Source organism: Pangasianodon hypophthalmus, chromosome 19, assembly GCF_027358585.1.
Source record: "Pangasianodon hypophthalmus isolate fPanHyp1 chromosome 19, fPanHyp1.pri, whole genome shotgun sequence".
In the NCBI taxonomy this organism is placed as follows: domain Eukaryota; kingdom Metazoa; phylum Chordata; class Actinopteri; order Siluriformes; family Pangasiidae; genus Pangasianodon; species Pangasianodon hypophthalmus.
Window position 1 is genome coordinate 11,811,343 of NC_069728.1, and position 17,496 is coordinate 11,828,838.

The 17,496-nt window shown below is 38.9% G+C and overlaps 3 protein-coding genes across 10 annotated transcripts in view; 1 reads left to right on the forward strand and 2 right to left on the reverse strand.

The window, feature by feature from the left end:
* Positions 1-8,794, reverse strand: part of fndc1 (fibronectin type III domain containing 1) — a 38,627-nt gene extending 29,833 nt beyond the window's left edge. For both annotated transcript variants that reach the window (XM_026923026.3, XM_026923025.3), the window contains exon 1: positions 8,509-8,794. In XM_026923026.3, coding sequence (XP_026778827.3) covers positions 8,509-8,779 — 271 coding nt within the window. In that variant the 5' untranslated portion in view covers positions 8,780-8,794. The remainder of the gene's footprint in view (positions 1-8,508) is intronic.
* Positions 8,795-11,635: 2,841 nt separating this feature from the next.
* fam166c (family with sequence similarity 166 member C) lies at positions 11,636-15,137 on the reverse strand. The gene is made up of 3 exons (XM_026923036.3): positions 14,989-15,137; positions 13,644-13,917; positions 11,636-13,356 (listed from the first exon to the last, which is right to left on the reverse strand). The coding sequence occupies exons 1-3, from the start codon at positions 15,066-15,068 to the stop codon at positions 13,243-13,245; spliced, it is 468 nt and encodes a 155-aa protein (XP_026778837.1). The 5' UTR covers positions 15,069-15,137; the 3' UTR covers positions 11,636-13,242.
* A 1,312-nt stretch (positions 15,138-16,449) lies between these two features.
* The window catches only part of otofa (otoferlin a), a 63,525-nt gene continuing 62,478 nt past the window's right edge, over positions 16,450-17,496 (forward strand). For all 7 annotated transcript variants that reach the window (XM_026923019.3, XM_026923020.3, XM_053242173.1 and 4 more), the window contains exon 1: positions 16,450-16,774. In XM_026923019.3, the coding sequence (XP_026778820.3) occupies positions 16,696-16,774 (79 nt within the window). In that variant the 5' untranslated portion in view covers positions 16,450-16,695. The remainder of the gene's footprint in view (positions 16,775-17,496) is intronic.

Consider the following 17,496-nt stretch of genomic DNA (forward strand, 5'->3'; position numbering starts at 1 on the left):
TTCTCATACACCATAAATCACAGAGGAGCGGGGCTGTTGTTGTTTGAAAGCTACTGAAGAGCTCTTTTTATCTGTGAACACATGGTCATGTAACATGTATATAATGTATAACACTTGTCAGTTATTGTGATCTGGAGCTATCTGACTATCGGTCACTTCACAAGTGCATATGATTCCCATTTTGGTAATGGTACAGACTCTCCATGAAAAAAAGTGATCATGTGGCCAGCGTGCTCTATATATACAGTATTTTAACTTTATGAGTTGCACAAATTGGGACTTCTGGTGTTAAAACAATGCAATTGCATTAGATGCATAACTAAGAGATTATACATTTCCACAATTCCACAAAAACATCACATTTTTGCATCACATTGTATCATGTCACAATGTACTGTTTCACCACTACAACTTATTTAACATAATACATTAAAGGCATGAAAAAATATCTTCCATCTACTCCTGCCAGGAATTTGAATTTAAATCCTTCTGGTCACACATCTTGACAAACCAACAACCCTCAAAGTTCATTTATATAGAGTTACACATAAAAGTCACAATAACTCTTGCCCATTGGCCACAGATCCAGCAAACTAACTACTCAGTAATCCTCATTCTTACAAAGAAGCAACAAATGAAGCAAGAACTTATTCCCACATGATCACTTATTTATTTCTACCTTGCTAGTGCAAGATGAAGTGACTAAAGAAGACTAAAGAGACCAAAATCACTAAACAGTCACATAACACTGTGTTTCTTTGTGATTCCTTTGAAAAAGTCTTTATAGTTTACAGATCCAAACTGCTATGTTGTTATGAGCAGTCTGCACTGAAGAAGCACTAGGGGGCAGAGCTAGAAGAGCAGGAACTTGCCTTGCCTTGTCTCATTTGTTAAGACTGCCATGAGAGCCATAGATAAAAAGGAATAAATGTCCCTTCAGTCCATTTGCTCAAGGGACCACAGAAAATAGTGGCTGACTCATCCTGTCCTTAACACTGAGTATCAGTTCCTACCCTCTGGCAGAAGGTATAGAGTGACAAGGTGCAATCTCAACCGCTGTAACAGCTTCAATATATATATTTTTTAAAAGCAAGGCCTAGGGAACTGTGCAATACTGTTCACTGTGCACTAATGCTACTGCTGGGACTGTGCAGTGTAGTATGTATGTCACTATGTTGCTACTAACTCATTATACTAACTCCTCTCTAACAAGATTTGCATTTGACAGTGTTCTTAGACCATGACCTATTTGTATCAGCATGAGCATATATTAAATTACAAATCAATTCTGTAAGTCTCTCTGGTATGGGCATCTGCCAAATGTTGTAAATGCAAATGCTATAAAAATAGTGTTATAAATGTCATTAAAATCTACAATCTTTTATTTATTTGGAGTATCATTTTTAAATGAAATCAAGTTTAGCTTAGTTTGTGACTTATGGCTAAGATCAAGAAAAGATTGAGACAAAATAGACTCGAGACCAAAAGGAGATCATGATCAGGATGCAGTGGTCACAAAGCCGGCCTCAAGAACTACAATCCCAATGCACCACTAGCCTCAAACTCTCAAAATTATTTATGCTACATATCAGGTTTTCAGTGGATGTTCAGTGCTATGTGCACCTAGCATTGCTAAACCATATAGATTAGGTGTATTTGGCTCATCCTAAGAAATAATGAACCCATCTGCTCAGTAAAGGAGTGGCTTCAGCGAGCACACGAGCACATGGTGTTTATGTCATGTTCTGCTGTGGTTTTGGACTCTGTTTATTGGAAAATACTTTCTAAACTACTTGTTTCTGAATGTCTATGTTTTATTGTTATGGAAAAAAAAGGAATTTCAGAACTTGACAGTTTTATAGCTGTTAAATCAACTTTGCAATTTGGAGTGTAATTGAAGTTAGGATTTCTTGCCAAGGAATAGTTAACAGGCACCAAACACTAAGCTAATGCAGATATCTCATGATGTCACCTTTATTAAAGCAATAAAGGAATATTAAAGGTATGTTTTTTTTGTATTCATCCTTTGGGCATGGATGGAAAGGTGACCCTCATCACCTTGACAAGTACAACAGAGATCGTAATACATATATATAAAACAAAAATATGTACTTTTACATAGTTGTTGTTCCTCTTTCAGCTGCTCCTGTTAGGGGTCGCGTCAGTGGATCATTGGTCCATGTGTTTGATTTGGCACAGTGCCCTTCCTGATGCAACCCTCCCCAATTTTATCCGGTCTTGGGACTGGCACTGAGAGCGCAATGTTGCACGCAACCCCAGTGGCTGGGGTCGGTTCCCTGGCCGGAAATCGAACCCGGGCCACAGCGGTGAGAGCGATGTAGCCTAACCACTAGTCCTTCTTAATCATAGTATATTCACGGAAATAAAAAATCAAGAGCTACTGAATACTATGTGAACTAACCCACAAGAAAGGCATTAAGTAAATACTGTTACACATTTTAAGTCTGGCAATACAATAAACACACGTTAGTAGTGTTTCCAAAAACACATACATAAACACAAGCACATGGTCACAAACTCAAGTCTCTAAAGCTTTGTCTTAAATCCAAATGGATTAGACTGAGCTCTATAAAACTAAACAAGAGAACTTTCACCTCAAATTAAACAGTTTATGGAGAATAACTGAGATATCATAATTCCAATACTAATAAAACACTAATTGAGAGTAAATGAACTGAATTTACAATAGAATACCAAGAAGGTGTTGTGATTTTAATTTTTGAACAATAAAATTAGGTAAGGTTGTTTACAAGCATCATATTATTAGTGTTTTGTGCTCATTTGAAGATCATTAATTTCTTAAAGCATCTTTATATGAATGGTGAATACAAATGGTACATATGATGGATATGCATAAGGTATGCGATACACAAATGGACCAGGCTGCTGGGCAAGTTCATTCCAGTTTATACTTCCACACCCTCATACTTTCTTCTCTTGCTTGGCCACCTTGGTGATGTAATAAATTCATATTTCTAAGAGTGCAAATGAAAGAGAATGTTTTTTCCATTCAATCAGAAAAGGCCACAGATAGGTCATGGATAATTTTATAGTTGGATGAAAGTAAAATGAGAGGTTTGTGGAATATCAGCATTTTATTAGGTCGCAATGTCAGGGCATAACCTGTAGTGTGTGAGTGACTATGCTCGTGTTTGCCATCATAGTGTCAGTCGTATCCACACTTTTTTTAAAATAAAAACTCATGGAAAATGCTGCGGGGCAAGCACCTGCCGTTTAAAACGCCAGAGTGTCAATGAAGTATGTGAAATTTATGCATTACCAGTTTACTGAAACCCACACAGAGACAAAGAGCCTTTCTCAATATGGTCACTGTTATTATTTCAACAGTAGGCATGGATAATATACATTTTCACCATACACTCAAGAACAATGAAGTATAATGACCTCATGTGGTGCATTTGTGCTTGTAAAATTATTCAGCGGCCCTTGTGAGCTGGATCAGATGTTTTAAAGCAGGAAAACACAAAAGCATGAGGCAGCAGGTGTGATTTCTCCTGTGATTCAACTATACACAGTGCATTCAGAAAGGAATCAGACCTTTTCATATTTTCCTGTTACGTCGCAGCCTTACTCACTCCTTAAATGTAATACATTCATTTTCCCCCTCATCAGTCTGATCTGCAAAAATATACTCTTTAAAGAAGAAGCAGAAACAGTTTAACGGGTTATGTGAATGTATTAAAACAAAAAAGTGAAATATCATATTTACACAAGTATTCAGACCCTTTACTTTACGTTGCTCAAGATCACTGGCAGTAATTACAGCCTTCAGTTAGTAAGTACGATATTTTAAGCTGGTCCCATTCAGATTTTCTCAAACTCTATCGGTTTAAATGAGCAGTGTCTTCGTACCACTATTTTCAAATCTCTTGAGAGAGGTTCACTTGTGTTTAAGTACCAGCTCTGGCTAGGCCACTCAGAGACATTTCCAGACTTGTCCAGAAGCCGAGGAATTGTCTTGGATATGTGTGTCACTGTAGTGTTGAAAGATTCTGAGCTTTCTTGAACAGTTTTCTTTAAGGATGTCTCTGTACTTTGATCAGTTTATCTTTTCCTTAATCCTCCCAGTCCCCGCTGCTGAAATATAAATCCTCATTATGATGCTGTCATGACCATGCCTCACTTTAGGGATGGATTTTGCCAGGTGATGAGTGGCGCCTAGTTGTATCCAGATGTAACGCTTAGCATTCTGGCCAAAGAGTTCAGTCCTGGTTTAATCAGAATATAGATACTTCTAGCTGATGGCCTGAGAGTCCTTTAGAACTCCATGCGAGGCTTCTTGTGCCTTTTACTGAGGCTTTTGATGGGCCACTCTACCAAAAAGGCCTGATTGGTGGAGCTCTGCAGAGATGATTTTCCTTCCTTCAACTCCACATAGGAATTCTGGAGTTTGATCAGAGTGACCTTCAGGTTTTTGGTCACCTACCTGACTAAAGCCCTTCTTTACTCATTTCCTTAGTTCTAGCAAGAGTCTCTGTGGTTCTGAACTTGTTCAGTTTAAGAGAGATGGAAGCCACCGTGCACAATCCGGTTTCGGGTTTACAGACAATTCCTTTGACCCCATGCCTTGTTTGTTGCTCTGTCAGATGCACTGTCAGCTGTGGGGGTTTATATAGATAGAGGTGTGTTTTTTCCAAATCCTGATTGTCCACTAAACTGTATTTAACACTAATGAACTTGAATTTGAGTTGCAGAAACATCTACAGGATGATCAATTTCAAATGTTATAGCATAGGGTCTAAATACACATGTAAATATGATTTCAGTTTGGTATTTGTAAATAATTTACAAAACATGTTCTTTATGGAATATTTTGCTGAGATTGATTAGTAAAAAAAAATAATTTATTTTAGAGCAATACTGTGATGTGACACTGATGAAAAAGTGAAGAGGTTTGAATACTTTCTGAATGCACTGTACATCTTGACTAAGGTATGTGAACTGTTTCCTGAGACAGACATCATTAATGCCCAGGTGCTTCACAATGACCTAAAGGCAGCTGTTGCTAAATGACATCTCATTAACTTGACAAAGAGCTCTGTCTCGGAAGAGAATTGCAGTCTTGTTAATAGACATGCATTGACCTGTGACTCCTCTCAGTTTAGAGATCTAAGCAGACTTGTTATCTTCTCAAACCCAATGGAATTAAATTCCTGTAGATGATTAGGGCATGATTTTTTTTTCCCTTCATCCCAATTTGACCCTGTTTTGTACGCACATTTTACCTCTCTCCCTCCCTCTGTCTGCGTATCTGTATGCCTCCCTGTCTGTCTGTCTCCCTCTGTTTCTATCTTTCTTCATCTCTTCTTCTTTGCTTGCTCTTTAAGAATTCCCACTAGAACACCACCAGATGTGTGTTTAGGTATGAGGTTGAGAAAAAAAAACCTTCGAATACATATTTCTATCTGTGAGGCAGATGTGTGTGGCTGATGTTGTCCACTGCCAAGTGGGATGTTAAAATGAGTAAATGTGATGAAAGGAGAGACATGTGACACTCCATAATGTAAAGTCCATACTATCAGAGAAAGTACAATGGGCCTGTTGTTCTTTAAGTGGGTTTTCTCATGTAAAGCCAGAAGGTCTGCATTATTATTATTAGTATTATCTTACATTGTGGGCAGCTTGGTGGTGCGGTGCTTAGCATTGCCACCTACAGCTCCAGGGTTCCTATTTAAATTCAGAGCTCGAGTTATTGTCTGTGTGAAATTTCGCATTTCTCCAATTCTCTGGTTTCCTCCACTGTCCAAAAACCATGCATTTAGGCTACAGTAAATTCCCACTAGGTGTGAATGTGTGTGAATGTGTGTGCATGGTGCTGCATGGCCTGCCGTCCCATCTGCAGTGAATTCTCCTGCCTCACACCCAGTGTTCCCGGGATTGGCACTGGACTCACCATGACCCTGACCATGATCAAGTGGTCACTGAAGATGAATGAATGAATGTTACATTGTTGGAGATTACTATCAACTACTATCAAAATTCAGGAAAACAGCCAAAATAGAAGAGAAATCAGATTTTGGCCAAAAAAAAAAAAAAGAGTTGATACCTCAACTTTAGGAATCCATAATGACATGAATATATTTTATTTCCTTTTTTAAAACTTACCCAGGCTATCTTCCTGCAATGATCATGTTGGGTAAGGTCCTAGTTTAAAACCGTGCTGACCAAGTGTGATTTCCTCACAGTGAACTTCATGCTTTGATAAAGTTATGTGTGGTAGCAAAATGGACACAAGCCTAATGAGTTCTGTTTGTAATCACATAGTGGCTGTGACTTTACTTGTGGTTGAAATGCACGTGAAAGAGACAGATACTGTATAGCCTGTAACCTGTAGTTTTCAGAACTATACATAGGAGAAAATGTCAAAATCTCACAACTTGAAGGGTTTTCTCAGGACACCACACAGTTATTATAATTGTTATAATTGTCATATAGTATTAGTTATTATATATAGAAGCCCACATGACTGTTCATTTGAACATAATAGGTTTAATCTAATGACAACATGTATCTAACTGCCATTCAACAAAACCAGTTAAAGTGCTCTTAATATCATACAAAATATTTCAAATCTACATTTTTCTTTTAAAACAAAGTGGAATTGGTTTTGTGTTTTGAACTTGGAATGCTCAGGAATAAAAAGCTTTAAAGGCTACAATAATAAGTATGATGGTACACACTTGCCTAATGTGCCAGATATATGCAGAGTTTAATAATGTCCTTAAAATAAAGCTGTGCTGTGATCAGAACGAGACCATTAATATATTTTACACTGGAATTTATGCCTGGCTACAAAACAGTTTGCGAGCTGTTGTAATTGGACACACAATAAGGATAGGTCATATTAAAATACAGATAGAAATACAGAAGATGGACGTATGAAGAATAAAAGTGGGGAGAAAAAGCAGAATTCAAAATAGCAAAACAGGTTATTTCTGAATGGTCCACACAGGCACTGGTTTGGGTCAATGAGTAGAGAAATTCAGAAGAATATAGACTGAGAACAGGCGATTAATACACAGCTGCTGACAGCAGTTCCAGGCTGCACTGGTTGACCTCATTTACAGAACCACTTCCAGAAAAAGTGAGAGAAAAAGCGGAAAAGAGAGAGAGAAAAATGTCTTATTGTAACGTGGCAGCTAACCGTGCTCACTGGGACACAGCTACTTCCAAGATTCCTCAGCTATACTGCTCTTTTCTTAGTGCGTTGAGACAGGGGTAGAGGAACGTCTGGACAAAACGGAGTTCACAAACTAAGAGTGAAATTTAAAAAACATCTGCAATGTGACTTGTGCGTTCTCTGATGGCGTGCTTAAGCTATGCAACTCACTTTCTCCAGGATGGCTCTAATATTCTGAAATACATGCTGATCTGTCCATGCTCGCTGTACACTGTTGTATGTTGCACTTTGCTTAACCAGACTGTGCTCCTCCTGTGCAGCCTCTGTGCTCAGTGGGATCTCAGCTCTGTTAGCTGGCTATACAGTGAGATCACTCTTTATTTTTTGCTTTTTTGGCACACAGCTCTCACTTTGACAGCATTTTCCATGAGAGCGTTCTACACTAACAGTTCCTTCATGATGATTCCCTATAGCAAAGGGAGTCAAGTTTAAAAGTGATGTTGACTGGCACATGAAAGTTCAGACACATAAAAAACTGTCAATGCACATAAGTTATAGCTAAATTTATTAACACTCAGAAGTTGATGTGTATGACTGAATGCTTATAAAAGACTTTTTTATTTATTATTTTAAGTTTATTCCGTACAGTGCAAACAGCTTTTACTGCATAATTAATAGTGCATGCATGCTACATGAACGTTACTACTGGAAGCCAGACCACAGCACAGATTAGAGGCAGACCTCAAGCATATTAGATCAGCCCCATGGCACGCTCATGACAATATCTGGGTCTCATTTTAACCATGATTTATTATTTAATATTTGTAATCTTAAATCGATTGCAAAGTTGAGGTCAGAAAAGCAATATCACATTTTGTAGTAAATATATCATTTACAGCATTTGTATGTTTTACTCTTGACATGTAATGCATATTTCATTATTTACTATTGCACATAAATCTAATTCATATTTTATTAGTCAATATTGTACATATCAGAACACAAAATAAACAATCAAAATTTTGACTCTGAGGCTGAACAGTCCAGTCTGGCAGTATACTTCTGTAAAATTTATTTTTTTAAATTCACACATATGATGCTAAAAAAAAGTCCAAACTTTTTTCCTGCTGAAACTTATGCGTTTGCAAAACAGCCATCGAAACACTGCACGTGATTATTTGTTAATTATATCTTCTGAGCTGATGGAGTTTTAAAATCTTTTTAAAATTCATTAATGGTAAAGTGCAATCACGCACGTGCCGACAGCATGAGGTGTGTGTGTGTGTGAAGCGTACCTATTATGATGAGCAGGCTGAAGTGTGTGATTGTGCGTGTGTGATGCTTACCTGTGAGCACCGGGCTGAGGGCGCAGAGCGCGAGCAGGAGCGCAGGGAGAGCGCGTGCTGCCGGTGGACACATAGCGAACAGAAGTGGTGCAGCTCGCGCAGCTTCGCGCGCCGCTGCGGAGAGCGCGGGAGGAGGCGGGGGGCCGCTCCCTACCTTATGGCACAAAGCCAAAGCCACACTGCACTGCTCAACAGCACATAACGACTCTGCCTTACCGCAAGAGGGAGACACAGGCTGAATCCAAAACAGTGCAAAACATCCGAGGGTCATAAACTATGCAGTGCTTAATCCACTAGCCAGACATATACCTCACTGCTTTAACTTATATTTCATACATTTTATACATTGTAAATGTCGGTCTATATGTCTGTCTATGAGTGCCCACATCCATCTACCACAAATTAGTAAATTTCCACCCTTATTATAATATCACAGACTTCATAAATGGATGTTTAAGGAGGAATGTATGAAATCAAAGCACAACATGACTGTCAGTTAATGTCTGGATCTCTTCGCCTATGCTGATCCTTCTGAACTGGGCTATTTTCATATGAAAGCACGACAATATCTCAGTCAAAAATGTAGAATAAACAGTATCAAATTTAGATTTTGCCCTAACTGAGTAATGTGTACCTATCTTATTCTTACTCCACATGGGGTTAATCCATGGTACAGGTCTCCTGCCAGTCCAGAGTTCTTCTTGTGCCTCACTGAAAACCTTCTTCCAGCTATGGTAGCCTTACTGCGGCTGCTGTCTGGAGCCCTTCTCTCTGAGCTTCTGTAAAGCTTTACAATATCTTCCCAAAGTAACATGACCCATGAGCCGTACCATGAATCCATGAATGAGCCGTCGTGACAGACCTGATGTATTTTCCATGACTGACCTCAGTTGCTCCCTTTTTCAGGATGTCTGCACACCAGAGGTGATTGCTCTAAGCCTACTTGGGAAGTGTGGCCTCCTGTAAGTGTGCAGTATGTTTTTTTGCATGTTTGGTAAATAATTATTATCTGTTTTTATACTGAGTGACATTTCAATGGGCTGATTATTTTTTTAAACCAATCCCTTATAAATATATTTTTTTTACATTAATTTTAAATTTAAAAAAATTATACAGTTGAAAAGGAAACACCCTAATATCTTGTATAAAACCATGAAATTAATACGTTACATTTTTTATTTATTACCTGTTTTTTTTTGTTTGTTTGTTTTGTTTTGTTTTTTTCATCTTATTGATTAACCCATAAATTCAAGAGATGGTCTGTACTACTGTTTGAACTACTATCACTGGATGCTATTGAACCAAAACACTTCAGTGTTGTGCAACAGTTTCCCAGTGAAAGACTGGATTCTCTCTGCATGGTCTGGTCTATGACACTCATTTTGACAGAATAAGGTGAGCAAGATTTATTAAGAACTCACATTAACTGCTTCTTGATGGTTCAGCAATGCCAAATCATGGTTTTATGTTTTGTTCTCAGAACCTTTAGTGCTGTCGTAGAACAGAGAGTTCTTGTATGCAACTATAAGCCTTTAGTTTTCCACTGGAGATTTTTTTTTTCAGTCAGCCAACTCAGTTGTTTGTGTATGTGTATTAATAAAACTATTTCTAGTCAGGAGTTGATTGCTTCCATGCATGGAAGGTAGGCCTGTTTTGTTTCAAATTTCCCAGCCGACAATATCTCTATTAAACTAGATTTAAAAGAATCATGTGCATCCAGAATGTAAGCCACAACCACTTTCTCTGTTCCTGCCAAAGGAGGAAAGGGAATAGCTTCAACTTAACATAGATACGGCCAAAACTGACAGCTTTTACATTCATAATACCACCATGGCACCAACTGCTTGTGTAATTTCCCTTCTTATGTATATCAAACTGCTTGTTTGAAAACATGACACTTGGTGACACTGCTGGTCACCTGTGCTCCAAAAGTACTTCTCACATGACACAATTGTTTAGTGAAGTCCTGATGTCTGATCTAGTAGTGCCGGATTCCCTCTTCATGGCTATTATGTCGCTAACCCCCATAGTTAAAGCACTTATTAGTGTAAACATAATAAGCATCAGCAAACATAAGAAGCGAAATGGAATAAAACTGTGAATTATTATTATTATTATTATTATTATAGCACCTTATTATTATTATTATTATTATTATTATTATTATTATTGTAGCACCTTATTATTCTTATTATTATTATTATTATTATTATTATTATAGCACAAAAGCTCAAAGACAATAAAAAGACAATAAAAAGATAATAATAACCAAGTAACGACATAATATGAGCAGCAACAATAAAATATACAGTAAATATAAATAATTAAGCAAGATGAGGAAAAAGTGAATAAATAAGAATAATAAGAATGAGAGTAAACAAAAAGAAGAAATCAGAGAATGACATTAATTAAATACAGAAATAATAAACATAAAGGGCTTTTTTAAAATTATATACTGTAGTTGCCTGTCTGATCTTGATTGGTAAATGATACCTTTTCATGTGCATAATAACAGAAGAAAAGTTGCTTCATAACTACAAAATTAAGCCCCTCCATTTTGTATTGTTTTCTGACCACTAAAAGTCGGCTATTCAATGCAAACCCAACACAATTCCTCCAAGGATACCAGAGCACCAAGCCAGAGTTTACCCTAAGTGCTGTATCAGCAAGAAAACCTGAAATAATCATGCTCTAACTGCTTCAGGGGACTTGGAGGGAGAGAGAGAGAGAGAGAGAAGGAATGAGAGGGGAAAAGGAGTCCCTAGAGGCTCATAAGCACAAATGCAGACTTGATCTCTTTATTGTTCAAAACATTGCTCTCTCTTTCCTATTCCCACAAATGTAGATCCTCTCTCTTGTAGCCTCAGTGTCATTAAGCAGTAGTGTTGTCTGTGTCTCTTAGCTTTATTTATTTATTTCTTCACACACTACTGTTTAATGTTTTATAAAAGACAAGTGTCAAACCACCCACTGGACATCTATTGCCCATGTAGGCTGTAACAGACTGCTATTACAAAGAAAAGAACTCATGCTATGGTAAATACTGTATAGCACATTTTTAATAAATGTGTGAAATTTATTTTAATTGATTTACAGTGCTAAAGTTCACAGCAATTGATACCAGATATCATATATAATAGTAATACAGTAAAACTGTAAAACATTCAACACAGACTAAAAAGGAAAACACTAAGTGTGGGTTAAGAAAATGTGAAATACATCAATTATAAAAGGAGCACAAAAAAACCCTGAAATTTAATTATCATGCAGCTGGACAGCACACATTAGCGAACATTTATAAATGTACAAAAAACACAGACAACATGCATGTCAGTGACATTTGTGGGTGATACAGGCTAAACTATATGGCCAAAATTATGTGAACACCCCTCCTAATGATTTAGTTCAAGTGTTTCAGCCACACCCATTACTAACTGGTGCATAAAATCAAGCACATAACCATGCAGTCTCTACAGACAAACACTGTCAGTAGAATGGATCATACTGAAGAGCTCACTGATGTTGCACTGTCATAGGATGGAACCTCTATCACAAGTCCGTTCATGATATTTCTGCCTTGCTATATCTGCTCTGGTCAACCTTAAGTGCCATTTTTGTGAAATAGAAGCATCTAGTAGTAACAACACGCAGCCACAAAGCCACGAAGCAGTAGACTATGCAAACTAATAGAGCAGGGGCCGCCGAGTGCTGTAGTATGTAGTGTGTAAAAAATCCTCTGTTGCATCACTCACTACAGAGTGATACAGAAGCAACATCAGCACAAGCACTGTGTGTTGTGAGCTATATGAAATTGGGGTTTCCATGGCCAGACAGCTGCACACAAGCCTAAGATCACTATGCGCAATGTCAAGCATCGGCTGGAGTGGTGTAAAGCACGCCATCACTGGACTCTGGAGCAGTGGAAATGTGTTCTCTGGTGTGACGAATCACACTTCACTATCTGGCAATCACTGTCTGATTGTTGAGACACCAGGAGAACACTACCTACCAGAATGCATAATGTCAACAGTAAAGTTTGGTGGAAGATAGATAAAGGTCTGGGGATGTTTTTCAGGGTTTGGGCCCCTTAGTTCCAGTGAAAGGTAATGTTAATGCTACAGCATACAAAGACATTTTAGACAATTGTATGCTTCCAACTTTGTGATAGCAGTTTGGGGAAGGCCCTTTCCTGTTCCAGCATGACAATGCTCCTGTGCACAAAGTGAGCTCCTTATACACATGGTTTGATGAGTTTGGTGTGGAGGAACTCGAGTGGCCTGCACAGAGCACTGACTTCAGACCCACTGAACACACTGAACACCCCACTGAATATTGATTGTGAGCAAGGCCTCCTTGTACAACATCAGTGCCTGACCTCACAAATACTATTTTCACTGAATAGGCCAGAATTGACCCAGACACACTCCAAAATCTTGTAGAAAGCCAGAAGAGTGGAGGCTATTACAGCCATAAAGAGGTTTTGGAATAGGATGTTCAACAAGCTCATATAGGTGTGTTGGTCAGGTGTCCACACACATTTGGCTGTATAGTGTAGTTTCACCCCAATAAACCCCCCTCCCATCCCACAGGGCCCCCTCCATTGCTTTTTTTTCTTTTTTGCATTATGTCACTGAATACACAGTAACACACATTCTGCCAGCAAATGCAAAGCTTCTCAGAATTGTTAATTAATATTTAATGTAGTGTTTTAATGAATATTTAATGCAGTGCACCTTACACGAGCTTTTGCAAATACTTCTGGTTCTCTGTCACTGGCATGATGAAGAAACTCACAGGGTGCCGTGTGCCAGTCTTATCTTTGTAGTTCTCCCTGTGTTTCTGTGCCAGCTGTAGGACAAAACAAGCCATTTAGATTAACGCTGACATGCATTCACTTCATGAGCTTTCTTCTCTCTCTTTCACTTTGTGTCTCATGGGTTCTCTTTCACTATTAATCACTGTTCCTCACTTCTGTCTTTTATTTCATGCATTACTCTCTCATGTCATTTTATAGCTTAGTATTTCTAATTCTTGTCTATTCTTTTGAAAAGATGGAAACACTCTTAGTGCTATAACCACCCAGTGTATTTATTGTCAATATACAGAGCAAAGTACATCACAGTTCCATTTCTCACCTCGTTAAAAAGCTTTATCTCTCCTTGCCGTTTGAAATCTACATTGTAACGTGCCCCGTAAGTCTGGTAGAAGGCTGGGTATCTGCTCTGTGTGCGATGTATCCTGATCAGGGCCCCATCATTCGAGTAGATACAAGGGAGCAGGCCACCTTTACCATATTCACTTGCATAGCAGGCCATGGATGCACAGCGGACGTCCTGTAAATACTTGACGCTTGCCTTCCCAAACGTGTCCCCATACAGAAACTTGGTGGTAGGCACATGTCCTGTGAACCTAAGTGATCCACGAGTTTACTAACAGAAATCTGCTCAATATGCAAACACACAATTCAGCCAGAGGCAACATATTTTCCATTTTTTGTGTAGAAAAAGCAGATGTGGATACAGTCCCTATTCCTATGTTTGTTTTGACTCAGTATATCCACATATTGGTCTTGTTGTTGTTTAATGGATTTTCCTGTAAATCATATTCTCCTAAATAAGACACTGCTCTATTATTTCCCTCTGTCATTAAAGGAAAAGTCCACCCTGAATACATTAAATATGTTTATATTGGAATATTTATGATGTGTTTAGTGATTCTGGTACTGATTTGTTGGTTTGTACTGTATTTTTGTTATTCCTGTGGGATGTTAGTGGTTTGCTCGAACAGTTACAATGATATTTAACAGGGGGAAAAAATTCACCAATCTCAAACATAAGTGATAAACAGTGAAAAGACAAGACAAGAACAATAGCTTCTTTTCTCACTCCCCATTTTCCACTGATGTTCAATGTCATATTAATGAGAAATCCAGAAATTTAATTTAATTAGAAATGAGAAATGGTGTTCTCAAAGTTCTCTAGTGCAATACGGCGGTATTAACACGAAAGTGGAAGCTTTGGAACAGTGTGTGTTTGAGGCAGAATGTACAGATGAGTTGATGAACCAGCGGGTCAGACTAAAAGACTAAAGCACTGCTGCATCAGTCTGTTTAGGTGGAGATGAATTCTTACTGGTGCCACTATATCAGAGGATCGAATGCATTGTAGGTAATGTGGGAAACCAAAATGAAAATAAGTAAACATGTTTATGAAAGAAGTGTAAATTCAAAAAGCTGACTTCAAAAAGCTGACTTTTTGAATTTAATCATAAAATCACAAGATCACATACTGATACTGATATGCATGTCTTTCACTGGATTTTTCCTTTAAGCAGCGATGATGTCCATGTCTTCTTGTTTGTCTTAAGTGCTAAAGCAAGGGGCCAAACGCTCCACAGGCCACCCCTACGCACCTTCACGCATGTTTAATGCTCCATGCAACATCACGCACCGTTATGTAATCATGTGATCAGTTAGCCTACCCCGGTATCAGAGGCGATGGGATGTAGGTCGCATTGTTGTGCGTGATAAGAGCGCCGTTTCGGGAAGTCACTGCTGCCATGTTCTGGTGAACACACACACACACACACACACACAGCTCAGAGCGGAGAGAGAGCTCAGAGCCGGTTCTCCAGCGTGGCACAACTGAAGCAACAACACTGAGTTGCCTAGTAACCACTGAGGTGCTCACGTGACCCTGCGCGCGCTCTCTTCATTACTGCACAGTGTGAAGGCTATTCCATCTATCAGCACAAGATAGCTCCGTTATATAGGCGTCATTGAGGCAAAAACTGCAGCAGTTGCATGCAATAAACATTGTGCAATACTACAGTTTCTGTATGCGTGTGCACGAGACGCATGAATAGCATACCAGTGTTTAATTACATCAGCTTTACTTGTTTAATTCATCCAGGGAATAACTGTTCAATCAGTTTCATGGCAAAAGTTTCAGTGAGCAGGGCCTGGCATTTATTTCCAACATGGTGCGGAACCCTGGCTGTTTGAGTGACAATATACACGGTGTCGCATTTTGTTTGTCTAAAATTCACCTCCACAAGCCCCCCTGCTGTGGAAGACCTGTAGGTGTTGTGCTATAAGCGCGCTGCTTGGAGTGTACTGACTTTAAAATGCTGCCCCCTGTTGGGGCTTCGGGGTCTCGAGCGCGCGCCACGAGCAGCGCAGCTCTCCACACTGAAGCTCATTCCGACTCGCTTTAATGAGTCGACTCCTTCTGCCTACATGTTCAGGTGAATCGGATTCTGCGAGTTTTGATTCATTCAACTGAGCACCAAGTTGCTTCCAGAGATGTTATGCTGGAATATTAACCTGAACAATAACTCACATTTACAGCTTAAGTAAAAAAAAAAGAGTAAAAATGTATATGATAATGTGAGACTAACGTCATAATGTTAATAATAATAATAATAATAATAATAATAATAATAGCTGTATATACTGTATTTGTACATCTGTACAAATCTTTATCTGTAGCTATTTCAGATCCTATTCTATAAGCTTTATTGTGTCTTCTATACTTTTTTTTTCTTAATTCTTATTATGATGAGTCTTGCTGTTTGTGTATGTACGGGAAGCTTCACTTACCAAGTCAAAATCCTTGTGTGTGTGTGTGTGTGTGTGTGCACACTTGGCAGTAAGACTCCTTCTTCTTCTTCTTCTTCCAATTTGTCTACTAATCTAGTAACTTTTAAAGATCCATGTCATAACATATACCATATAATAGTCTTTGACCTTGCAGTAGGCTAAGACATGAATATAGAGAGGGGAAAACGGCGTCAAATTTTCGAAATAAGTCAAAAACGAAACTTTTGGCTCCCTCCCGCATGAGACTCGATGTATTCGACTCGCTTGAAAGAGTTGTTTGTAAAGAACCGGTTCTTTCTTGGCTCGAATCCCCATCACTAGTGCACATCGGCGCTGAAGGGGCGGAAAGCTGTGAGTGTGTAGCTGTGAGCAGGGCAAGCCAAACAGGGAATGCACTTTAATTCTTTACAGAGCTTTTTAAAGTCAGAAAATAGTGTACACTGACGTTTTGACGCTTGGCACAAAGAAAAATTACCATTTTAGGAAGAGGTCTGCGTAGTCTATGGCATGTTTATAGCTCTAAGCAGGCTATACTTTGGGGGAATTTCTTTGGCTCGTGATTTGAGTGATTTGCATTAATAACTGCCATGGCTCTGGTGCTGTATCTGAAATCTGTATCCGAGCTTCCAGGGAAAGGAGACCGACTCGCCAAAGTCTCATTCCGAGGTACTGCTACACTCTATTTACTCTTTTCCTTTTCACACGCATGTTGCAGTGCAGCTTGGAGTCTTTGTTTGGTTTGTTCCGGATCTATGGATCTATGGATCTATGGATCTATGGATCTATTACTTAATCCTGAGTCTTTGAGTTTGTGCGCGTGGGTGGGTTTGAGGGTGAATCAAATGAATGCCCGAGTGGTGTGGAGGATTCCTGCTGAAAGTTAGGGATCCCCCTCTCCCACACACAGAGTAGAGCACAGAGAAACCCCCTGCTGTAAAATCTACATTGTTAAATGAATAGACACAATGTTCAAGAAAAGTCCAAGTGGACACTGTATGAATGAACCCAAGCCTACAGACGTTATTTAAACATGGGAGGGCTTTATTCAAGACCTCACAGCACTGGACTGAATACTGTGTCACAATAGTACACATGCAGCTTCATGTTTTGACATATCATTTAATGCACATGTAGGCGAGGTTTGCATGTGGTCCCCAAGAGATGCTGAAATTATATCAGTAGTGTGTATTAGCGGTGTGTAAATTCTCACCTACAGTGTTGGCTTGAGTGTTCATGAGTGTCCACTTTCACTGAGCACTCAAGGGAATTTCAGAGTATTAAAAAAAATGCAGCATCTGACTGATTTGGTATAGCTGTAGGCCAATCAAGAGTTAACTGAACCCAATTTTGTGTAGGCTAAAGGCTGCTGAAGTGCCCTGTGCAACTAG